The 26,145-nt window shown below is 39.9% G+C and overlaps 1 protein-coding gene across 6 annotated transcripts in view; it reads left to right on the top strand.

Moving 5' to 3' along the window:
• The first annotated feature begins 7,719 nt into the window (after positions 1-7,719).
• The window catches only part of LOC121287167 (sodium-dependent lysophosphatidylcholine symporter 1-like), a 49,857-nt gene continuing 31,431 nt past the window's right edge, over positions 7,720-26,145 (top strand). Inside the window, exons 1-6 of one of the 6 annotated variants that reach the window (XM_041204773.1) lie at positions 7,720-8,020; positions 9,767-9,892; positions 13,637-13,761; positions 14,857-14,989; positions 20,776-20,803; positions 21,536-21,693. In XM_041204773.1, the coding sequence (XP_041060707.1) occupies positions 7,934-8,020; positions 9,767-9,892; positions 13,637-13,761; positions 14,857-14,989; positions 20,776-20,803; positions 21,536-21,693 (657 nt within the window). In that variant the 5' untranslated portion in view covers positions 7,720-7,933. Of the gene's footprint in view, positions 8,021-9,766; positions 9,893-13,636; positions 13,762-14,856; positions 14,990-19,997; positions 20,027-20,724; positions 20,804-21,535; positions 21,694-26,145 lie in introns of those variants that run through there. The other 5 variants (XM_041204772.1, XM_041204775.1, XM_041204774.1 and 2 more) reach the window with 5 other exon arrangements.

The following is a 26,145-nucleotide window of genomic DNA, read 5'->3' as shown; positions in this document are numbered from 1 at the left end:
TATAAGTTGATGCAATCCTACTAACTTCTATTTTCTTGTGACTGCTGTTGTATTGGGGATGGGGTTGTAGCTTGACTGAAAATTACATTCTAAAATTAATATCAAATTTAAAACATTCTATGTTGTGAAATGGGTCATGTACCCAGCATTGTTCATTTTGTACATTACTGCTTCAAATGAATAATCTGAGCAGAATGTTATTGTGCGTTTTTTTTTCAGCCTGGATAATGACTTTCCTTGCTGCATGATGGAACAGTTTGTAAAAGAGTATTTTTTAGAACATTGCCTTTTGTCCATCAAAGTATCTAGAAATTCAGTAATAGCAAATAATTAGAGCACTTGTCCTTATTATCCTGTACTTATAATTACCGCATAACCACAGAAACAGGCTATTTGACTCATTCGGCGGGATTTTCCGCACCCCCCCGCCGCCGCCAGGATCTTCCAGTCCCGCCACAAGTCAGTGGACTTCTGGCTGGGGCGCCGCCTTGCCCGCGGCAGGTCCAGAAAATCCCAGCCATTGAGCCTTGAGTTGATGTCTTTCCCCATGTGTCTAATTCCACTCTGTTTTTAGATCCCCAGTACCATTGTAATTCTTTTCTAAGATTCCTTTAAAAACGACTAGGAATGCTTTTTGCTCATTGATTTGTGGCAAACTATTTTATATTCTAATCACAAGTTAAAGAATTTTCTTTCTAACTGCCTCTTTATCATAAATGTTTGGCCTCTCTCTAAACATCAATCAAACAACCATGTAATCCTTCATAATCTTAGACTTCTTGAATAGAAATTAAGTATCAATTTTACGCTGCCTAAACCTCTTTAACAGAACTGTGATTATGGAGGATGTGAGATCTGTCTGCATGTTCTGCAGTTTGGTATTATTGCTTTATTGTTGAAAAGTGCCTTGATCTCTGAAGCATGTATGGCAATCTTTACTGCATCTGTTCATTTCTGTGACTAGAGAACAAAAACATCATTGTATTGTGATCTGTTGTGTTAAGCAGTGTGTGCTGGCTAAAGGAGTCCTTCTTTATTTTGATGCAAGTAACAATAACAATTTACATAATATAACACTTTTTTAAAAAGTACAGTAATACCCAAGATATTTCACAGAAAAGTATGACAAAGCAGAACAGCACAGAATGGAGATGTACTTCATCTTGGGACTTTAAAGGAATTCTGGAAGTATTGGTGATACTGAGGGTATTTGAAGATTTAGCTGTACAAGTTTCACTTTGATAAGTTCAAAGGGATAGAGTTTCTGTTGGTTAGCACTTGTATTAGCTGCACTAAATAGGCAAAATCAGCCAAATTATTGCAAAGGTTCATGGAATTTTTAGATGTAATTTCAAGCATTAGTTGAGCTTCTGTGATCTCCAGTACTGATTTACATGTTTTTCCAGATTGGGCCCTTCCCATAAAACTAACCACAACAGCAGATCGAAGTAATGGAGGTGGCATGTTTCCGCTGATGACACCCATCTGCAGCTATTTGAAGAGGCTCTTCAAATTGAGATTTTTTTTAAAAATCCCATAGACATAAGCAGGCATATTTTAAAGGTTTCTATATGTTTAAAAAATATGTACTAAAACTAATAAGTATTTGCCAATGAAACTAGTAAATAGTTCAGTGTATTTTTTTTAAACAGACATTTGTAGGGATTTAAAATCAGTTACTCACCCGGAGCATTGGACGTGTATTAAAAATTTTTTTTTTTTGTGATAAACCCATTTTTAGCTGTATTTAAAAAATACACCAGATTACCACTTTTAAATATACCAAGGAATGGGAGTTTATAATACCAAGAAAAAAGATACAGAACATAATTGTTTATTACCCTGGCTGCACTGGCTCATAGAAGAGTTTACATGTGTGACTATGTAAAGGCAGTTGGGCAGAATTTGAACCATAACTTCACAGGAAAACAGTACAATTTAAAGTGCAGTTTGTGCCTATTTTCCCACTTGTGCTCAAAGCCAAAACTATTACAATGTCTTTTTGCATTCTAGAGTTCAGAAAACTTATAAATGTATCTAATTAGCAATTGTTTGTTAAGATACAGTAGGCAATACCTCAACAACAGGAAACTTTGTTTCATTTATCATTTGTTTTCCTGATGTATGACTATTTGAAAAGTTATCCTTCTGAAAGAAACTAATTTATATAGCACTTGATCACACCATCAAGAAAGCTCAAACCACTACATTTTAAAAGTAATTTGTTAGATATAATTACTGTTTTGTAGGCAAACATGACAGCTAATGCAATAGCTTCACGATCTCACAATAGCAAAGATGAACTGTTTGGTGAAATATTTGGTGATGCTTATAAAGCTATAGACCCCAAGGAAGGTTCCTAAAAGTTAACATTAAACCTATTGAACTTGCTCCTGCTACAGCTCAACTACAATCTGCGCTATAATGGTTGCTGTTCAATTCATTTAATCTGAGGAAAAGTGTGTCATAACTAATAACAATACTTCAAAGCTAATGAAGCAGAACTCATACATACATGAACTCTCATACAATAAACATACTCAAATATATGATATTCACCCTGGCAATGGCTTGGTGATTTGCAAAGGAACCAGAGGTGACATAAGGAAACTTTTTTTACATAAGTTATGGTCTTGAAAACAATCACCTGAAAGTGTTTGGAGGCAGATTCAACAGTAACATTAAAAAGAGAATTGGATAAGTACTTGAAGGGGGAAAATATTACAGGGTTATGAGAAAATAGCAGGGGAACTGGACTAATTTGCCATAGGTTCCCTACATTCCCAACATCAGTAAAAGAATAAAAATCTTTTCAGTGTCCTTATGTTTTGGGGTTTTATATCAGACATTCTACTCTATTTCTATGGGCTGAATTTTCACCTTGGTGTGCAGGTGCGCCCCCTACACGCACTAGTGTGAAATAACACATGATAACATCAGGCAAGCATCCCAACGTCATAGCGCAATATTTCAATCAGGCGCACATGAGAGTTGGCAGTGTGCCTGCTGACAATTAAGAGGGCTGTTAAGCTCATTAATCAATCAATTAAATAGAAATTTTCCCTGCCTGTCCAATCTTATGGTTGGTGGGCAAGTGAATAGGCCAAGTGGCCTTTCGATTCTTGAGGAAACCTCATCCTTGGGTGGGATGAGGTTGCTGATAAAAATAAAAAGTTTTCAGAGCTCATTTGAAACATGTCCCTGCTCGTGATAGTGTTACGTTATTTTTTAAATCCTTATTTTTAATGTTATAAGTCTTCAGCTCCCTGAGGCAGCTCTGTGCCTTCAGGGAGCTTTCTGTGAGTGCATGTGCAAACTTCCACACTTGTCCCACCACCCAGGCAGCAGCGTGTGATTCACGCTAACTGGCTGTTAATTGGCCAGCCAGTGTGAAATTGCGGGTGGCGGACCGTTGTGCCACTGCTCCTGGGCCTGCCCAACGAGGAAAAAATCACCCCCTATGTCACCAACTGGTTCCCAGAAAACACCTTGTATCACCTATGTCAGGCAGTGTGCCATTTTCTTGCCAAAATCCAAATGAATGAGAAACACACTCAGGAATTTAGCCTGCATTCAGCACACCAGTTTATTGGAGTGTATACTTTTTATTCATTCATGGAATGTGGGCATCACTGGCTAGGCCAGCATTTATTGTCCATTCCTAAAGGCCCTTGAGAAGGTGGTGAGCTGCCTTCTTGAATTGCTGCAGTCCATGTGATGTAGGTACACCTACAGTGCTGTTAGGAAGGGAGTTCCAGGATTTTGACCCAGCGACAGTGATGTAACGACGATATATTTCCAATTGTGGATGTGCGTGGTTGGGAGGGGAACTTCCAGGTGATGGTATTCCCATTTGTCTGCTGCCCTTGTCCTTCTAGATGTTAGTGGTCATGGGTTTGGAAGATGCCATCTTGGTGAACTCCTGCAGTGCATCTTGTAGATGGTACACACTACTGTCTCTATACATCAGTGATGAAGGGAGTGAATGTTTGTGGATGGGAAGGCCAATCAAGAGGATTGTTTTGTCCTTGATTGTGCCAAGCTTCTTGAGTGTTGCTGGAGCTGCACTCATCCAGGTAAGCGGACAGTATTCCATCACACTCCTGACATGTGCCTCGTAGATAGTGGACAGGTTTTGGGGAGTCAGGAGGTGAGTTACTCGTCATGGGATTCTTAGCCCCAGCCCCTAATCTGCTCTTGTAGCCGCAGTATTTATATGGCTAGTTCAGTTCAGTTTCTGGTCAATGGTAACCCCCAAGATGTTGATGGGGGGGATTTAGCAATGGTAATGCTAATGAATGTCAAGGGGCAATAGTTAGATTCTCTCTTATTGGAGATGCTCATTGCCTTGCACTTGTCTGACACGAATGTTACTTGCCACTTATCATCTAATATTGTTCATGTCTTGCTGCATTTGGACATGGACTGCTTCAGTATCTGAGGAGTTGCAAATGGTGCTGAACGTTGAGCAATCATCAGCATGGAAGGAAGGTTATTGATGCAGCAGCTGAAGATTGGTTGGGCCTAGGACCATACCCTGAGGAACTCCTGCAGTGATGTCCCTGAACTGAGCTGATTGACCTCCAACAATCACAACCATCTTCCTTTGTGCTAGGTATGACTCCAACGAGCAAAGAGTTTTCCCTTGATACCCATTGACTCCAGTTTTGCAAGGGCCACTTGATGCCACATTTGGTCAAATGCTACCTTGATGTCAAGGGCAGTCACTCTCACCTCACCTCTGGAGTTCAGAACTTTTGTCCATGTTTAACCAAGGCTGTAATGAGGTCAGGAACTGACTTTGGATGAATTGAATATTCACTCTATTAGGCCGAGATACATAGCCAGAATTTCTTTCACAAAGTAACATTTTAGGAAACAGATCTTAAGTAATTTAAGATGTAATAATTGTAGCATAGGCTGGAGGAACAAGTGACTAGACCTATGGCTCCTAAAGCTTTCTACCATGGGTTTCCCTCATGTTTAAATCTGTTATAGAATAATTGCTATTGATTCATTATGATTAGTCAACAATTCAATTTTATGGTGACTACCAAGATGGTAGAGACAAAATAGATCGGACTTTATTTCATATAGCAATCCCTATGTTTGTAACATGACTTAATGGGCAGTATTCAGTTGAAAACAATATATTATCAATAACAATTTTAAATATATCAAAAATAGGGGTGCTTCTCCTCGAGCGGCCTTTCTTTATTTACATAGAAGTTCACTTCTTAAATGGATGGTTGTGGATTTAAATCCTACCATAAAAAGATGTGGTCATTTTTTTGGTGCTAGCCCACAAATTACTAAATAAAATCATAGAATGATGTAGCAGAGGATGAGAACTTTCGGCCTTTGTGCATATGAAAACTCCTTGGTTAAGCTATCAAGTTAGCCCCACTTCCCTGCTATTTCCCCACAACCCTGTAACTTTTTTTCACCAAGTACTTATCCAATTCTCTTTTGGATGTTACTGTTGAATCTGTTACCAAATACTTTCAAATGGTTGTTTCCAAGACCAGAACAATTTGCTGTGTAAAAAAAAGTTTAGTTATGTCACCTTTGTTAATCACCTTAAATCTGTGTCCTCTGGTTACTGACCCTTCTGGCTTCTGACACTGTAAATCTTATTTTTCATTATTTAACCAATTTCAATAAATCAAATGTTGCAGACAATATGAAGCTCAAATGTTGTAAACAATAAGTAGGAACGTAACAAACTTAAGGAATCTGTAGGTAGTCTGGTAAAATGGGCAAACACACGGCAGATGAAAGTTAATGCAGATAAGTATGAAGTGATAGATTTTGATAAGAATGAGGGGAAAATTAAATGGCATAATTTTACAGGAGATGCAGGAACAGAGAGACCTGGTGGTGTTCATACACAAATCTTTTAAGGTGGCTAGACAAGTGTTTAAAAAACATGGGACCTTTGGTTTTATTAATAAAGAAATAGAATTTAAAACAAATAATTATGTCTAATCTTTATAAAACACTGGTTAGGGTTAATTATGCTTAATTCTGGACACTGCTCTTTTAGGAGTTTTGTCAAGTCCTTGGTGAGGGTGCAGAAGACATTTACTAGAAAGTGTACCAGGGACGTGGGATATGAGTTATGTAGAGGCTGGAGAAGCTGAACTCGTTTTCCTTAGAGCAGAGAAGATTTAAAGGAGATTTGACAGAAGTGTTCAAAATTATGAATGGTTTTGATAGAGTAAATAAGGAAAAATAAGATTTCCAATGCCAGAACCAGAGGAAATAGATTTAAAGTGATTTGCAAAGCAAGGAAACTTGTTTATTTTACACAGCAAGTTGTGGTCGTGAAAACTCCACTTGAAAGTGTTTGGGAGCAGATTCAACAGTAACATTAGAAGAGAATTGGGTAAATACTTGAAGGGGGAAAAATTGCAAGGTTGTGGGGAAATAGCAGGGGAATGGGGCCAACTGGGTAGCTTTATCAAGGAGTCTTCATATGCACAATGGCCAAAAGGCCTCTTCCTGTGCTACATCATTCTATGGTTTTATTTAGTAATTTATGGGCTAACACCAGAAAATGACCATGATTGCTGTCAGAGTTTTATGCTTGAAGCCTTCAGTGACTGGTAATTCTCATTCTTGTTTTCAAATCCCCCCAGGGTTTCATCCTTCCTTGTCTCTAATTTCCAGCCTGATAACCATCAAAGGTCTCTACATTCCTCGGATTCTGGCCTCTTGTATTTCATAATTGGTCCACCATTGGCAACTGTGCCTTCAGGTGCCTTGGTCCTAACCTCTGGAATTCCATTTCTAAACCTCTCTGCCCCTCTACCTCTCCTCCTCTAAGATGTTCTTTAAAAGCTACCTTTGATCAAGCTTTGGTCATTGTTGTCATATCTCCTGATGTGGCTGGTGTCAAACTTCATTTGATAAAGCTCCAGTGAAACAGCTTGGGATGTTTTACTGTGTTGAAGACTCTACAAATGCAAGTTTTTTGGTTGTAGTAGGCGCTGCAGAACATCTGCTGTATGCTAATGGGAGGAGCCAGATTATTTTGTTTTCAATTTTGAGACATTTGTTTGGAGTGGACGTTTTAGTTTTAGTGGTGTGCTCCTTTTGAGAGCACTTGTGATGTTTTGCTCTGGTGCCACTGGATAAATTCAGTGCTATTTTCTTTCAAACTTGTCCTACCCCAAAATCAAGGGAAACCACTATAGGGGTCCAAGTAAGGAACAATTAAAGATCATAGTGGTGTAATTGGCTGAGGTTAAACCCTCCTTACGATGTGAGCGCACTATGGTGCGGTACATTCCACTTATTAAGTTGGTGCTTTGGTATTTGCTAGTTGAAATCTTCATATGATACCGTTACTCTGGGAGTACTACGTAAAATAATGGGGCAATTCAGGAATCCTCGGATTGTAATAAACGAAGCAACCGATCGGAGGCGCAGCTGCACCGTGCACTCTTAAAAATGACAGAAATCGAAAGATGTTATAAACTCTAGAAAAATAATTTCAATCGTTAATATCAACATTCAAGCTAAACGCGCAAAGGGCGTTTTATTAATGTATCTTTTTTTTAGGTTTGCGTGTAAAATAAACTGAGTGAACCTTCAAAAAGTAAGCTCTGCAGCTGAACCTAAGGCTACTATCCGAACGTGGTCTGGAGCAGGCGGTGGTCTCAGCTCCACCCTTGTGGTTGGTGGGGAGGGGGGGGGAACAGCAGGAAAATCCGGACTGGATTCCAGAAGCGGAGCAGGTCTAAATTACGAACTGGATCCGGATCGCCATCAGCAACTCGGAGTGTCCGAGTGCTGGAGTGGCTTGCTCCTGTTAGCGGCTCGGTGACGCTGCTCTGGTCGCGGCTCGATCACAATCCCCAGGGGTGTGACGAGGGGCACCTCTTTCTGAAGCTGCTCAGGGAGACGAGTTAGTCCTGTCAGCTGCCGGATGGGGTCTGAAGAGCGGAGCCTGGGTGAGAAGTTGCTGGAGGAGGAAGAGGAGGCCGACCCCGGGGGCTCAGTGCGGGTCCTGCAGGTGAGAAACAGCTGGAGGGGGGTGAGGGGGGAAAAAGTGTTAACATAATCAGGGCAGCTCCTGCATTCGAGAATGAAAAGGGGGAGTAAAAAATAAATGAAATTTAAACAGCAAGTGTTGTAAATATCCAGCAGATCGGTCAGCATCTTCAAAGAGAGATGTCTGATCAGAGACCCTTCCACAATACAGGGATTCTGCACTAAGCTTAGCAATTCAAACCCCTTCTACGATACACAGAAAAGTCACATACAGACATCATAATGTCACAGTCATGAGCTATCAGCGGAAGCATTGGAACAAAATACAAGTCTGATGAAAATTTAGTGAGGGAAGTCCTTAAACACTTAAGGCCACAGTGGTAGCAGTAACTAGAATAACAGGCGATACAATTTGCCTCAGTATTTCCATAGGGGTGGTGTGCAGGAGTTGACTTCGAGTGAGATCAGGAACCGATTTGACTGAAGCATTCCATTATGAAATAACCCAGTGCTTCTCAAACGTTTTTGTTTGAAGGATCCTTTTTGAAATTGATTACTAATGACGGACACTTTCCAATACCACCACCACCCCCCCCCCCTCCCCGTTACAATCCTCAAATTATGAAGGTGCTGTACATGTTAAGAATATTTTAATAATGCTTATTTTTGGAGAAAACACATTTCTTGGAGTTTAAGAATGTACTTAAATATTTTTAAGACAATAGGACTCCCCCTTCCTCATTTGGTGCTTAATGCTAGCTTCCCCCACGTCCTCCAGCCCACTGAACTGCGGGTGGGTCGGCTGCACTTTGCTCCAACCTCCCTGTATGCATTCTACTCATGGCTCACACTCAGCCCGCATCTGGTCACCCCTTATTTGCTTACTCTTGACCACAGCATCTGCCTAACCATTGTGCACTGGACAGTCAACCATGTCACCCACCTGTAGGACCAGTCCTGCTCAATCAGCATTTTATATGATCTTGCGGACCCCCATGAAGTGTCTGTGATGCACAGTTGCAGAACCACAAAGATAACTAACCAAACTTTTTTTTATTTTTATTTATTTATCCATTTTTTCTTTTCTTTGTATTTATTTTAATCATTCTCCCCATCCCCGGGCTATCTGTCACATTGTGCCTTCACAGAGCGCTGACCCTTGTTCAGCTATTAACACATTTATTATCTTAGCTTTATGGCACTATCAACACCTTCTTTAGTCTTTATCACTACCATTAACACTCCCTTTGTCTTGTGTCCATGACATTTTTGCCAATCTCTCCTGAGCTCCCACTTATCCTTGACTTTCCATCTTGCTCCAGCTTCTGCACCCCCTGTTAAACAGTATAAAATTCATCACATTTCTACTTCTTTTTATCTCTGAAGAAGAGTCATATGGACTTGAAACGTTAACTCTGTTTCTCTTTTCACCGATGCTGCCAGAGCTGCTGAGTTTTTCCAGCATTTTCTGGGGTTTTTTTTCAGATTTCCAGGATCCACAGTATTTTGCTTAAATCAAAACATTTCTTTCCAAGCTCTACAGAACAAGGAAGGCTATTTGGGTGAGATACCAAAGTGTTGTTGATAATTATGGAACAATATCCCCAGTAAGAGTCAGTACCTTTGGAACACCAGGGAGAAGAGAAAGGAGAATAGCATTATGTGTGAAATAACTTGATCTTCATTCTAACCCTCTGTTTGATTCTATTTTTAGAGAAATCTTTTGTCCACCCTCCCAGACTTTAACTATGTTGTTCTCTGCCCACAGAAGGGCAATGGACGAGCACTGCCATTCTGCCGGAAACTCTGCTTTGCTGTGGGGGGTGCACCGTATCAAATGACTGGAAATGCTATTGGCTTCTTCCTCCAGATCTTTTTGCTGGATGTGGTTCAGGTAAGATCCATTTATAAAAATCATTCCAGTCTATTTCCAAGTTTGTAGTCATCTCTTCAGTGAAGCTATGGTAATGCAGTGGTTATGGTAATGGACTAACAACCCAGAAGTCATGAATTCAGAATCCCTTGTAACAAATTGGGAAATAAAATTCACTAAATGTATTCAATTCTGTCAAATGGTAGTTAAAATCCCAACCAGTTCACTAATGTTCTTTGGGAAAGGGAACTTGGCACCCCTAACCATTCTGGTCTATTTGTGATCCAACAAGCAATCCGGCAAAAATATCTGGAAAAACTCAGCAGGTCTGACAGCATCTGTGGAGAGGAAGACAGGGTTAACGTTTCGAGTCCATATGACTCTTCAGAACTAAAGAGAAATAGAAATGTGGTGAAATATAAGTTGTTTAAGGGGGATGGGACAGGTGGAGCTGCATAGAGGGCCAGTGATAGGTGGAGTCAAAGGAGAGATTGCCTAAGATGTCATAAACAAAAAGCAATCCAACAAGATAGGGTTGACCCTTAATAGCCTCTGCAGTGGCTTAACAAACCAGAGAGTTGTATATCATCACAATGTAACCTTAGGCCTGACATATCACCTTGGTTGGTGGGAAATGGGAAAGGGCAAGTGAATAACTGCACTTGGCTTACACCCAATATACCTACCACCATAAGAAATAGGAGCAGGAGCAGGCCATAGGCCCCTTGAGCTACTCCACCAATCAATAAGATCAAGACTGATCTTTGACCTCAATTCCACTTTCCTGACTGATTTCCATTCCATCAATTCATTTAGTGTTTGAAATTATTGTTGATCTCAGTTTTAAATATACTCAACAGCTGAACATCTGCAGTTTGCAGGGTTAGAGAATTCCAAAGATTCACAACCCTGAGTGAAGAAATTTGTCCTCATTCCTGTCCAAAATGACCGTCTCCTTAATCTGATACTGTGCTGTTGGTTCTAGACTCTCCAATGAGTGACAGCAGTTTCTTAGCTTCTACCCTATCAAACCCTCTCAGAATTTTAAGTTCCAATGAGATCGCCTCCCATTTTCCTAAACTCCAGAGGGTATAGGCCAATTCTATCTAATCATTCCTCATAAGACAGTCCTCATCCCAGGAACCAGAATCTGCCTTAAACCTTTTAAAGCAAATATATCCTTTCATGGCTACAGAGATCAAAACTATACACAGTGCTCCACATTCTCACCGAAGCCATGTACATTTGCAGCTAGACTTACCCCTGTACTCCAGCCCCCTTTCAATAAAGGCCAGCATATTATTTGCCTTACTAATTGCTTGTTGTATCTGCATGTTAAAACCATAGAACCATAGAAAAGTTACAGCTCAGAAAGAGGCCCATCATGTCTGTGCCAGCCTTAATAGCCTCTATAGTGGCTTAACAAGAGAGTTGCCCATTCCAGCACCCAGCCTTGCAGGTTACAACATTTTAGGTGTAGATCTAAGTACCTTATAAGTGAGTTGAGGGTTTCTACCTCAACCACCAATCCGGGCAAGGAATTCCAAACACCCACCACTCTCTGGTGTTTCTCCTCATGTCCCCTCTAATCCTTTTCAAATCATCTTGAATCTGTGCCCCCTGGTAATTGACCTCTTTCCAAGGGGAAACAGAGCATCTCTGTCTACTCTATCTAGGCCCCTCATAATCTTGTACACCTCAATCAGGTCATGCCTCAGCCTTCCCAGTTCCAAAGAAAACAACCCCATCCTATCTTTCCTCATAGCGGCAGTTTTCAAACCCTGGCAACATTCTTGTAAATCTCCTCTGTAACTTAATATTAACTTTGTGTTTCACGTACAAGGACATACTACTCAAACAGAACTTACATTTGCTAACATTATAATATGCAATAACGCACACAGTAGGAGAGAATGTTCTTCAGCTAAATGTTCCAACTTGTACATTCTGCTATGCTATTATAAAGTTAATTCTTGTTTTCTACTTCCCCTGTTCCACTATTGATGACCACACTTTCAGCCACTTATACCCTTTCCTCTGGAAATGAATCACTGGTTCTTCCGTCTTAATGTCTTCTGTTCCTCAAAACCTTCATCAAAATCCTTCTGATTACATTTCCTTTAGTCACTTGCCCTCCCTTCCCCCCACTCTCTAGATAGATGTCCCCTGATTCTCATCTTCCTTCCAAAGCGCTTTGAACTGCCTTTCTATGTGAGGAGGACTATTGAAATATCCATGATAGGGATGGAAGTAGTGGTGGTCGGAGATATTTATGCTAGTAGACTTGACTATTCTAATATCCTGCTGACTGACATCTCACATTGCATCTTCTCTCCCTGGCCTTGTCCCTACCTACTTCTCTAACCTCTTCCAGTCCTGTAACCATCTGAAGTCTCTGCGCTGATCCAACTCTGGCCTTTTGTGCAGCCCGATTTTAATCATTGCACCACCTTCAGCTGCCTAGGCCCTATTCTGAAATCCCTTCTCTAAAGCCCTCCATCTCTCTCTCTCTTTCTTCTATTAAGATGCTCCTTAAAACCTACTTGTCTTTTTCTGCTGCAACAACATTTATTAAATACAGCATTTATAGTTATGCTTTCACCAAGAGAATTTAACAAATGCAAAACGTCTCAGACTGGAAAAAGCTACATGTGCTAAAACAGGCTTGGAAATAGAAATACAGATTTTTATCAAGAGTCTGGCCTTGCGGCTTGCTTATAGTCATAGAATATGAAAGTCTAATTGAGAATTGTTTTAAACTGATTTGAAAAGGCAGCTTTACATCTGATGGGCTCAACATTATTCAAGGAATAAACACTCTCATTCCTTGAAATCTGCCTGCTATAATTTCAGCATCCATCATCAAAGAAAACTGCCTCCTAACTACCATACTTATTCCATGAAAAAGCCCTCGTTAGGATTCAAGTTTTTCAGCAGCAGATAACTGCTCCTTCCTTGAGGCTACGTTTGTGTAGTGGTACACCCCTTTGAGTTAGACTGTCTAGAAACTCTGGAGCATATAGACTGTTCTCATTTTTGTCTATAGCATCAAAAATTATGTATTTTAATTCACCTGATAGCCCTTCTAAAACTTTTATATTCAAATCTAGTGAATCTTTATTTTTAGCACAATGAATAGTTTGTATCAAATAATTGTCCTCGCCATTTTGCCATACTTAACAAATCATATAATTTCATCTACCCCTTCTATGCCATCTCCATCACATGTCATTCCATCCTTCTCATGCCATCTATCTCATCCCATCCCCATCCCAATCCTTTTGTGCCATCCCCACCCTTCTCTTGCCATCCCCATCCTTTCTATCAACCCCATCCCGTGGAAACAAACTGTCCAACCAGGGGAACATTGTTGCTGGGCTCCCCTTACCTTCGGCTGTTTTTGTTCTCCACCGCCCAGCTGCTGCCACCACCAGCCATTGGCAAGCGCATATGCACCACACGCTCTGGTCTTTCAGGGGCCTCATGTACCTCTGCATATGCCAGATATTGCCCATCAAATCAAACCACCAACAGCCCCACCCCTTAAAATGATCAATCGAAACAGTCTGGACAGGCAAAAACTATTATTAATATAGATTGTATTTTGTCTCAAATAGAACCATTGAAGGGTTTGTGATGACTTTTGGTTCCCTTGGTACTAATGCAGTTGAGAATTTAAATCACTGACTTCTCACAACAGTGCAGGGTCCACATGCACGTAGTCACAATTATATTTTGTATTTATAAATCTTCTCTCTCTTTCAGATGGAGGCTTTCTATGCATCTCTGATTTTATTCATAGGTCGAGTTTGGGATGCTTTCACTGATCCCATTGTTGGATTCCTCGTCAGCAAAAGCAGAAGAACAAGATTTGGCAAGTTGCTTCCTTGGTGAGGATATCTTGAATCATGTTTTCTTACTACAAGTAGAGGAATCCAGGAAGCAGTACACCTGGAGCCGAGGTTTTCAATGGTCTCTGAGATCAGTAAAATGCTATAGGATGCTTACTAAAATAATTGTCTAAAGAAGAATGAACTAGTAATTGAAACAAGTCCTTCAATTATCTCTTGTGGCTTTAAACTCTGCACTTTTAGGTAGAAGGGCTGCCTGATTTATTAGACCCAGGATAACCATCTGATGATGTGTTAAATCATGTAGCTACTTCAATTTAAAATGACTGGATCCATAGTTGTCTTTGATGCAGAATGATGTGAAGGACTGACTTAAAGATCTGCGACTTCCGGATCCTCCATAATTTATCCTTTAAAGGAATTTTAAATGGATATTGTTAAAATGTTCCTTAGCTCCTTATCGATACTTTCTGTAATCCACCTTTCTATTCCCTTTTTATCTTTATTAATACTAACTCTACTTATATTTAGCTGACTATTTTACCACTTCCAGTCCTCTTGACCTTATAATTTTGAAAATCTTTTAAAATATGTATTCTTTAAGGTCTTGTGGTTAATTATTGCTTTGATCTAATTTAAAAACTTGCCCCAGAATATTGAGTGTATTTGTTGTTTACTACCCTTCAGAAAATTTCTTATTTCATGCCCAAGATTTACTCTGCTTGCACAGATTGTTAGGAAGCTGTGGACACAAGGAAGAAATATTTTTAGTAGGTCAGAACTGAACTGTAATGAGAACTATTTATTGAAACACAAATTGAAGATCTGATGAATGTGGCTGAAAGTTGTGATGAAATTTCACCAGCAAAAACTCTGAGCAATGTTAGTGCATCAACAAAGCCAAGCAGCAGTCATTCAGTGATGGGACTGATAATTCGTGAATAAATCACTTGTAAATGCACAACTGTGAGAACTCATAAGCTACATGGTATTGTAGTGCAATAAATCTGGGGAATGATAAATGAACGATGATGGACTCTGGATGAAATGACACTATAACTAAAAATTTGGAATTTAATTTTAAAAGCATATCATTACTTGTGAATAATTCCCGTTTCATCTGTCTTTCTCTAGGATATTGTTTTCCATGCCATTTGGAGTTGCTTCTTATTTCCTGTTATGGTTCAGCCCTTCTTACACAATGTCCTGGAAATACAGCTTCTTCTGGTATCTTATGACCTACTGTGCATTTCACACCTGCATGAGTGTAAGTTTTTTTAGTGTAACCTGAAGCCAATGAGTCACTTACACCCAGCAGTTGTGAGACTGGTTGATGTTTCCATACCTGTGTATCAGACACCCAGCATATCTCTCTGCATCTGAACATTGGGATTGTTATCTTCTAACAATATGCAAGTGGACTGGTGGTTGAGATGACATAACACCCAGCAGGCTGTACAAACTTATTTTAACAATAAAACCAGGCATCAGACATCAAGGGAAAGAAAGCAGAAAGATAAGTAAACCATTTCATGCTATTGTTTCTCCTAAGTACACAGAATCACAGAATTGTTACAGCAAAGAGGCCATTTGGCCCATCTCTTGTAGGAGCATTTTACCTAGTGCCACTCTCCCACCTTCTCCCCATAGCACTGGACGTTCTTCCTTTTACAGATAACAATCCAATTCCCTCTTGAATGCCTCTATGGAACCTGTTTCTTCCAACACACACTCTAGCAATGCATTCCAGACCCTAACCACTGGCTGCATGCAGAAGTTTTTCCTATGTTGCCATTGTTTCTTTTGACAATTACCTTAAATCTATGCCCTCTTGTTCTTGATCCTTACACCAATTGGAACAGTTTTTCCCTATCAACTTTGTCCAGACCCCTCATGATTTTGAAAACCTCTATCAAATCTCCTCTCAACTTTCTCTTCTGCAGGGAAAATAGTCATAACTTCTCCAATCTATCTAGGTAACTAAAGTTTCTCATCTCTGGGACCATTCTTATGAATCTTTTCTGCACTCTCTCTAATGTCTTCACATCCTTACTAGATTGTGGTGCCCAGAACTGGATGCAATACTTCTGTTGAGGCCAAACCATTGTTCTATATGAGTTTAATATAACTTGCTTGCATTTAAAATCTACACCCCTATTAATAAAACCTGGGATGCCATATTAACCACTTCCTCAACCTGGACTGCCACCTTCAATGATTTATGCCCATATATGTCCAGTTCCCTTTGTCACTGAACCCCCTTTAGAATTGTACCCTTTACTTTATATTGTCTTTCTGTGTTCTTCCTACAAAATGAATCACTTCACACTTCTCTGCATGCAATTTTATCTGCCACTTGTTCACGCATTCCACCAACCTGTCCATGTCCCTTTTGAAGCTCTATACTTTTGTCCTCACAGTTCATCATATTTCCAAGTTTCAAATTTTGAAATTGTGCCATGTCTTCAAGGTCTACATCATTAATATATATCAGGAAGAGCAGAGGTCCCAGTACCAACCGCTGGGGAGTTCCACTACAAATCTTCCTCCAGTCTGAAAAGCATCCATTAAGCACTAGTTAATTTCCTGTCCCTCAGTCAATTTCTAATCTGTGTTGCCACTGTTCCTTTTATTCCATGAGCTATAATTATGCTCAGAAGTCTATTTTGCAATATTTTATCAAATGCCTTCTTGAAGTCCATGTACACCATTCAACAGCTTTACCCTCATCGATGTTCTTTGTTACCTCATCAAATAACTAGTAAGTTAGTTAAACATGATTGCCCTTAACAAATCCATGCTGGCTGTCCTTAATTAAGCTGCATGTGCCCAAAGGACTATTAATTTTGTCCCAAATTATTGTGTCTAGAAGCTTCCACCAAAGTTAAGCAGACAGACCAGCAGTTACTGAGTTTACCTTCACATCCTTTTTTGAACAAGGGTTTAACGTTTGCAGTTCTCCAATCCTCTGACACCACCCCTGAGTCTAAGGAAGACTGAAAAATTAAGGTTGGTGCCTCTGCAACTTCCACTCTCACCGATATCTTTGGTTGCATCCCATCTGGTCCTGGTATCTTATCAACTGTAAGTAGACAGCCTATCCAATACTTTCTCCTTTTCAATGTTAACTCCTTCAAGTGTCTGAAATATCTCCTCTTTCACCATGACCTGTGCAGCGTCTTGTTCCTTGATAAAGACAGATGCAAACTATCTACCTCACTGCCTCCATGCATAGGTTCCCTTTTTGGTCCTTAATCAGCCCCAATCCTCCTCTTACCATCTTTTTACTATTTATAAGCATTTGTAGAAGACATTTGGATTCCCTTTTATATTAGCTGCTGGTGTCTTTTCATACTCTCACTTTACTTCTCTTATATGCATGTTCACTTTTCTTCTGAACCTTCTATATTCAGCCTGGTTCACTATTGTATAGTCACCTGACACCTGTCATAAACACACTTTTTCTTCTACATCTGAACGTCTATTTTGTCATTAGCGACCTCTGGATTTGTTTGCCCTGCCTTTCCCTTTCCTAGGAATATACCTTGTCTGTGCTCAGACTCTCTTCTCTAAAGGTAGCCTTGTTCAGATACAGTTTTGCCTGCCAACCTTTGATTCCAATTGATCTGGCCAGATCCATTCTCACCCCACTGACAAAAATGGTGCAATTTCATTGGTGTAATTTATAAGCCACCAACCATTGAGAAGGATGTAGAGGAGCATATTTGCAAGGAAGTTACAGAGAGGTGCAAGAATCATAGAGTAGTTATAACATTAATTATCTGAATATAGACTGTGATAGGCAGAGTGTAAAGGGCAGAGAGGGGAAAGATGTCCTAGAGTGTTCAGGAAAATTTTCTACAGAAGTGTTTCCAGCCCAACGAGAAAGGAGGCATTGCTCGGGAATAAGATGAGCCAAGTGGATCAAGTAACAATAGGGAACATTTTGTGGACAGTGATCATGGTAATATAAGGTTTAGGTTGGCTATGGCAAATGACAAGGAAAACCACAGCATTGGTTATATGTAAAGGGCCAATTCTCTACACTGTTCCATCAAAGTTAAATCAGATATGGATACAAAGTAAAGCTTCTTTTGCACTGTGCCATCAAGTATTTCAGGTTGCCTAAAGCTCCCTTTCCACTGTTCCAACAATGTGCCTTATCAGTACTTAAGATGAATAGTACTATTGTACCATTTTTAAAAATTCGTTCTTGGGATTGGGCATTGCTGGCAAGACCAGCATTAATTACCCATCACTAATTGCCCTTGAGAAGGTGGTCTGAGCTCCCTTTTGAGCCACTGCAGTTCATGTGGTGTAGGTATTACCACTGCTGTTAGAGAGGGAGTTGAGCACAAGTTCAGTCTCCACAGCATCCATTAAGATGCCAATTTTGAGCAGGTTTCTGCTGTAGACTCATACTATAGTTGTCAATTCACCCACTTTTAAACTCCTCTGGCTGATGTATCCATTTGCAACTGAAAATCATTGGATTAAAATTTCCCACACAGCTTTCTGTAGAGCCTTCATTTGAGTCACCATCCACAACCCAATTAAGTTTCCAGTTAAGGTTCTGCAGTGAGATTTGACAGTCACACTCAGCCGTACAGGAGAGGTCACAACAACTAACACAGGAACTATTATTTTCCTAGTTCAAAAGTATGCCAGATGTGGCACTAAGATAATTGACTGAGAAACAAATAACATGGACTGAACTGAAGCATTGTTTAGGAAGTCACTAATCTTATGATGCTACTTACAATTATTGCTTTTGTAACAACATAAGTAGACTAATTCATCTAACAACCCATCACCAGGTGCTTTAAATTACTTGATTTAACTCACAATTGGCTGTAGTTTGTTTACATAATTAAAACTGAGAGTGAAGCATGACTCGGGTATTTGTATCCTCACACAGAATCTGTGTGATGTTGTTTTCTTTCAAGACCAGTAGCAACTTTTTTTCTTTTGAGCCATGGAGAGTGTTCAGATGTGTTAATATAATAGCTGCCTTTAGTTTTAGATTCCCTGTACTTGCTTACTTACCAGGATATGCAAATAAAATAAGAGAGTGTGGCCAGCATTCGAAGGGAGCTGTTGCATTTAACTTTTTTTTGTAATATGTAAATAGTGTTTTAGACATGGTGAAAACAATAATGCGAGAGTTAAGTTTTTAAAGGCAAGAGATTGAAATTGCACAGGAGGCCACTTAGAATCTTGAAGTGGAAAAGATTGCTTAACTTTTGAGTGTGACTCTTCATCAACACTACCTGTTTTCAGGTTTTGGAGGTTTATGTTTAAAATGGTTGAAGAACAAACCTTCTGATAAGATTAAAAGCAGCTGAGTCTTCTATGAAATGGGCAACTTCTCTTCCTGTATCGGTAAGCAGCTTTATCATTTGGTGCAGCTTCCGTCCCTGTGCCGTCAGCTAAATAAGCAGCAACTGGTATCTTTAACATGGATGAACCTCCCAAGTGAAGTGTCCTGATGAGTGCAAGACATAAAGCTTTGACATGTCTCTTTTCTCAGCAATACTCAAATGTTTATTCTTTGTTGAGGGGGAAGGGTGAAATGGATACTCTGGCCCTTGGAAAATACAACTTGTACCATCATAAATTAATAAATCCATTACTGCAAACTCTATTTTACGCACTTAAGGCATTTTTTTTTTCCCAATACGTGAAATGTTGGGTGTACTTGAAGTTAATTATAAAAGGAAAGGCTTGTATTTATACAGCATCTTTCATAAACACTGGATATCCCAAAGTGCTTTACGGCCAATGAAGTATTTTGAAGTGTTGTAGGAAATGCAGCTGCTAATTTGTGCACAGAAAACTCCCACAAATGGCGAACAACAATGTGTTAATCACTTGATAATCATTTTTGTGATGTCAGTTGATGGCCAGCATATCAGGGATATTTTCCCTACTATAACAAAAGCAAAATACTGCGGATGCTAAAAATCTGGAACAAAAACAAAAATACCTGGAAAAACTTACTCGGTCTATCTGTCACTTGCTCGTCCTGCTTTCTACCCTTAATGTCATCATTAGCACATTCCTCAGCTAATATCACCACCGTCAACACCCCTTTGCCCTTTTGTCTATGACATCTTTGGCAATCTCTTCTTTGCCTCCACCTATCACTGGCCCTCCATCCAGCTCTACTTGTCCCACCCCCTTCAACCAGCTTATATTCCACCTCATTTCTACATTTCTTAGTTCTGATGAAGAGTTATATGGAATCAAAACGTTAACTGTATTCCTCTCTGCAGATGCTGTCGGACCTGCTGAGTTTATCCAGGTATTTTTGTTTTTATTTCATATTTTCCCTACTCTTCTTTGAAGTAATTCTATGAGATCGTATAGATCCGCCAGAGAGGACAGACAGGATCCCAGATTAATGCCTTAGCTGAAAGACGGCACCTCCGACAGTGCAACACTCCCTCAGTACTGTGCTGTTGTGTTCAAGCCTTGGAGTGGGGCTTGAACTCGCAACTTTCTGACTCAGAGGCTAGAGCGCTACCAGCTGAGTTATGGTTGAAATATGATAACGGATCATCAATATCTAACTGCATTTTGAGGAATTACTCTTTTCAGATGTTGTACCCAACATTTGGGCCTTTACTTTTTGGCTTGGCAAATATTTGTCAGCTATTGCTAAATTTCAAAGTTGGCATGCCTGTCATGCCTAAGTACAGCTGTCCTGAGGTTGCCTGAAATTATTTAGTTTAGGAAGTTTACAGCCAGCAGAACAAAACCTTTTATACCTTGGCCTGGGTTAGTTTCACAATCCAGTTGCCAAAAGTGAAAACTGAATGTCTAACTGGTTAGCCTTGAACATTGAATTCTCAATTATTTATTCTGGGTTGCCCATAAACACACAGCATATTTAATGGTCGGAGCTAATCTTTCACCTTTTGATGAGAGTAATGAAACAGAAGAGTGTTTTTTTTGAATAATTGTTCTTTAAAGTTGTTTTGAACTTTCATATTACTGTAGTGTTTCCATGTGCCCTATTCTGCTCTAACCATGTTTCTCGGTGGTGATCAGCGTGACAGAGATTCAGCGACTGCATACAGTAAGTACTGATCTGCCCTTCAGTCTAAATTTTTTTTAAAAACTCTGCTCTCTACACTTTTGTGAATTTCACATGATTCCCATATTCATGCATTTGTGTGTTTTCTTGTCTGATATTTATTACTGTACTACAGTGATTTTTGTCAGAGCTATCCCTCAGCTTTTAGTTTTGTGTTGTTGTGATACAGTTACTTGGTCTTGGGCAGCCATCCAGTCCAGGAAGGTCCCACATCCCCCCTCTGTGATATAATTAACAGATTTCAGCTGGAATAGCAATATTACAAGTGGCTTCCTTCTCTCTTGGCTAGGAAGGGAACAATTTGGCAGGATTCCTCCTGATTACTATCCAGTAGCTCTGGTGGATAGTGTGTGGTTCAGTTGGGATGTCCATTAGTCAGGTAGCTTACCTCTCCAGGTCTATAAATAAAGTTTTGGCCAATCTCAAATGCTTATCATGTTGGACAACTTATACCCATTGATCGGCGTCCCGGCAAGAGTTCAAGAAAGACATAGTACAAAGATATTTGTTGAAAGTGTGAAACAAAAGACTGTATTGATGTTTTCACCCCACTAGAGTATCATGATGTAGACGAGTGAAAAAGATGTAGGCTTCTGAAAAATGTAAAATCCAAGAGGCGAGATGCATTGTAAAGCTAACGGGTTATTGGAAAACTGTGGTCAGTTATGGGACAGCTGTGTGATGAACCATTTTGCGCATGTCGTCTCATTTTAGGAATGGGAGTGGAGGTTGTGGCAACACTAGCTGGAGCTGCTATTCAAGGTCAGATTGTGGGAGCGTATCACACGCAAACTGCAGAGACGTGTCGCATGATGCAGAATGGAACAGAACTCAACAACACCTCTCCGTTGGTAAACAGCCTCAATAACACGGTCAGCACTGCTCATTGAGTGACCTCAGTATTGTCTTTGGTGTATTGCAAATTATTTTGACTTGGCTATATTCAGAGATGGGAGGATGTCATTGTAGGTAAAGTTCAGTGCTGAGGTATGTTAAAAATAAACCAGCATCCCTCCTCTTCCTGAACGAAGCCACTATATAAATGCAAATTGTTCAATGTAGGAAAATGTCCCAAGGCATGTAACAGAAGCATAGTAAGACAGAAATTGACCCAGCAGGAGAATATATGTTTGAATTCTAGCAGAGTTAACACCCTGATCTGCATGCCAAACTTGTACAATGCATTTCTTCCTGTGCTGCCACTGGACTATTCTTTGATATAATGAAATCTAAGAAAAGAACATTATATCCTGCTGCAAGGTGCTTTATTCATATTAAAATCCCAGGTCCAAAGTGCTGTTTGGTGCAGATCCCCTTGAATATCATAAAACTGTTTTTTACTTGGGTCCCAAAGTTTGGCATTATAGGAAGAGGATTTCAACCTGTTCCACCATTTAGAACAAAGAACAAAGAAAAGTACAGCACAGGAACAGGCCCTTTGGCCTTCCAAGCCTGCGCCAATCATATTGCCTGTCAAACTAAAACATATTGCACTTCCGGAGTCCGTATCCCTCTATTCCAATCCTATTCATGTATTTATCAAGCTGCCTCTTAAACACACTATCATACCTGCTTCCACCATCTCCTCTGGCAGCGAATTCCAGAAACTCACTACCTTCTGCGTAAAAAACTTGCCCCGCACATCTCCTCTATAGTTTTCTCCTCTCACCTTCAATCTATGTCCCTTAGTAATTGATTCTTCCACCCTGGGAAAAAGCTTCTATCTACTCTGTCCATGCCACTCCTAATTTTGTAAATTTCTATCAAGTCGCCCCTCAATCTCCATTGCTCTAGTGAGAACAATCCGAGTTTCTCCAACCTCTCCTCATAGCTAATAACCTCCAGACCAGGCACCATCCTGGTAAACCTCCTCTGCACCCTCTCCAATGCCTCCACATTCTTCTGGTAATGTGGCGACCAGAATTGCACGCAATATTCTAAGTGTGGCCTAACCAATGTTCTATACAGCATTTAGTGAGATTGTAGCTCATTTGGGAATAGTAGTAGTAAAAAAATGAAATTAAAGATTCTTTACCTGAATGCATGAAGCATCTGCAATAAGATAGATGAAATGGTGGCACAAATAGAAGTAAATGGTTTAGATTTAATTGTCATTGCTGAAGCATGGTTGCAAGGTGATCAAGGTTAAGAAATAAATGTTCTGATGTTCATGATATTGTTGAAATGTTCATAATATTTCTGAAAGACAGACAGAATGGCAAAGGAGGAGGGGTAGCCCTGATAGTAAAGTATGATATAAGGACATTAGTGAGAAAGGATCTGGCCTCAGAAGATCCTGAAGTAGAATCAGTATGGGTGGAAATTAGGAATAGCAAAAGTCAGAAAAAGCTGGTGGGAGTGGTTTACAAGTCCCTTAACAGCAGTTTTACCTTCAAACAGAGCATTAAACAAGAAATTATTAGAGTTTATAGCAAAGGAAATACAATAATTGTGAAGGACTTTAATTTTCAGATCAACTAGGGCAATCAAGTTGGCCAGGGGAGTTTAGTAGATGAACTTGTAGAATGTTTCCTGAAGCAATCTGTTGTGACTAGAGATAAAGCTACTTTAAATCTAGTATGATGAAATGAGTTAGGGTTAATTAGCAATGTCATAGTAAAAGATCCACGGGCATATAGTGATCCAAAATACCATTGAATTCCATGTTAAGTTTAAACAAAGCCAATTACAGAGGAGAGAACTGGCTAAGGTTGATTGAGTAAATGAACTAAAAGGTATGGTGCTAAATCATGGGATATATTTAAAGAAACAATTCAAAATGTTCAAATACATTCCATTGAAAAACAAAAACTCAACAAGAAAGAGCGATCTGTGGCTCACTCGGGAAGTTACGAATAGTATTAATTTTTTTAAAAGGCTTATAATGTTGCAAAGGAACAGTAGCAAGTCTTAGGTTTGGGAGTGTTTTAGAAATGAGCAAAGGGCCACCAAAACGTTAAATAAAAAGGGAAAAAATAGAATATGAGAGTAAACTAGTTACAAATATAAAAATGGATTGGAAAAGTTTTTATAAGTATATAAAGAGAAAGAGTAGCTAAAATAAACATTGGTCCCTGAGAGGCAGAGACAGGAGAAATTATCATGGGAATAAGAAAATGGCAGAGGCATTGGACAATTATTTTGTGTCTCCCTTCATGGCAGAAGACAGAAATTACATACCAGAAATAGGGGATAACCTAGGGGCTATAAAGGTTGAGGAAATTAACTTAATATCAGTAAAGAAAAAATATTTCAGAAACTTAAGGGACTAAAAACCAACAAATCCCCGGGACCTAATGGCCTACATTGTAGGGTTCTAAAAGAGATAGCTACTGAGGTGGTGGATGTGCTAGCTATGATTTTCCAAAATTCCTTAGATTCAGGAATGATCCCATAAGATCAGAAGTTGGCAAATGTAACACTGCTTATCAAGAAAGGAGGGAAGGATGAAAAAGAAAATTACCGGACAGTTAGACTAACGCTAGTTGTGGGGAAAAGTGCTAGAATCTATTAAGGAAGTTTTATAAATGCACTTAAAAGGGATAATATAATTAGAATTAGTCAACATGGTTTTACAAAATGGAAATCCTGTTTAACAAACTTATTAGAGTTTTTTGAGGATGTAACTAGCCGGGTAGATATAGGGGAGCCAGTAGATGTAGTATAGCTGGATTTACAAAATGCATTTGATAAGGCGCCACAGAAAAGGTTAATAGGCAAGATGGGCTCAAGGAGTTGGGGGTAATATTTTAGCATGGATAGCGGATTGGTTAATGGACAGAAGTCAGAGTGAGCTTAAACGGGCTATTTTCAAGTTGGCACGTTGTGACTAGTTGAGTGCTGCAAGGATCAGTGCTGGGGCCTCAGCTATTTACAATCTACATTAATGACTTAGATGAAGAAATAGAGCGTAATCTATCTAAGTTTGCTGATTATATAAAGCTGGGTGGAAAGCTAAGCTATGGGGAGGACATGGAAAGGTTGCAAAGAGATATAGCCAGATTAAGTGAGTGACAACAAGATGGCAAATGGAAAATAATGTGGGGAAGTGTGAAGTTATTCACTTTGTTCGTAAGATTAGAAAAGCAGAATATTCTTTAAAAGCTACCAAACTTGTAAATGTTGATGTTCAAAGAGACTTGGGTTTGTTCATACAAAGAAAACAGAGGGAAAAATCCCCCCCCACACATTGGGAGGGAAGTGCGGGTGGACACACCTCCGATCGGTGCCCCCAAATGGGGGCACGCCACCATTTTACATGGGCGGACCAATTAAGATCCGCCAGGAAGCGCTATGTGCCCTCTGTGCAGGTGGGGGGGTGGAGGGTGGGATTCCTTCATCTGTGAGTGTGCTCTTTCGCGCATGTGTGTGAAAGAGTGCACTGATCTCCTTAAGGCTAAGTGCTGCCTCAGGGAGATCGGCTCCAAATTAAAATTTGCAATAAAAATGATAGGAAAATTTCCCTGACATGTCCCCTTATGTGACATTGTCACATGAGTTGGGACATGTCCATAATTTTAACTGAAACCTTTATTAAAAATTTAAATACCCTCATTAAACCTCACCCCGTCCATGGATGAGGTTTCGTGCTTTTTCGGAAACCTGCCAGGGCTCCTGGCCTGCCCACCAACCTTAAGGTTGGACGAGTAGTTCCATTAATGATTTTAATTACTGTCTCAATGGCCTCAATTGGCTCTTGACTGGTCGGCGGGCACACAGCTGACTCGGCTGCACCCCCGCCGACCTGAAAATGGAAATGATGTGGGGTGATGTCGGGAGTTCCACTCAACGTCATCCCACATCATTTTATGCATCAGCGAGCAGGCCCCCGCTCGCCGACTGGAAGATCCTGCCCATAAAGTTAGTATGCAGGTACAGCAAGCAATTAGTAAGGAAAATGGCATGTTGGGCTTTATTGCAAAGGGATTGGAATACTAGGATAGACATGTCTTATTACAATTATACGAGGCTTTGGTGAGACTACACCTGGAATACTGTATGCAGTTTGGTCTCCACATTTAAGACAGGGTATACTTGTATTAGAGGCACTACAGCGAAGGTTCACTAATTTGGTTCCTAGGATGAGGGGGTTGTCTGACGATGGGAAGCTGAGTGAATTGGGCTGATATTCTCTGGAGTTTAGGAAAATGAGAGATGATCTCATGAAGCATGCAAGACTGTGAAGGGGCTCGATAGTGTAGATGCTGAGAGATTGTTTCCACTAGTCTGGAAATCTAAAACAAAGGGCACAGTCTTAGGATAAGGGGCCAATCATTTAGAACTGAGATAAGGAGAAATTATTTCATTCAAAGGGTTGTGGATGC

This window comes from Carcharodon carcharias, chromosome 14 (assembly GCF_017639515.1).
Source record: "Carcharodon carcharias isolate sCarCar2 chromosome 14, sCarCar2.pri, whole genome shotgun sequence".
Lineage (NCBI taxonomy): Eukaryota > Metazoa > Chordata > Chondrichthyes > Lamniformes > Lamnidae > Carcharodon > Carcharodon carcharias.
Note: the sequence above shows the minus strand (reverse complement) of the source record. Positions and strands in the feature narration are given on the sequence as shown.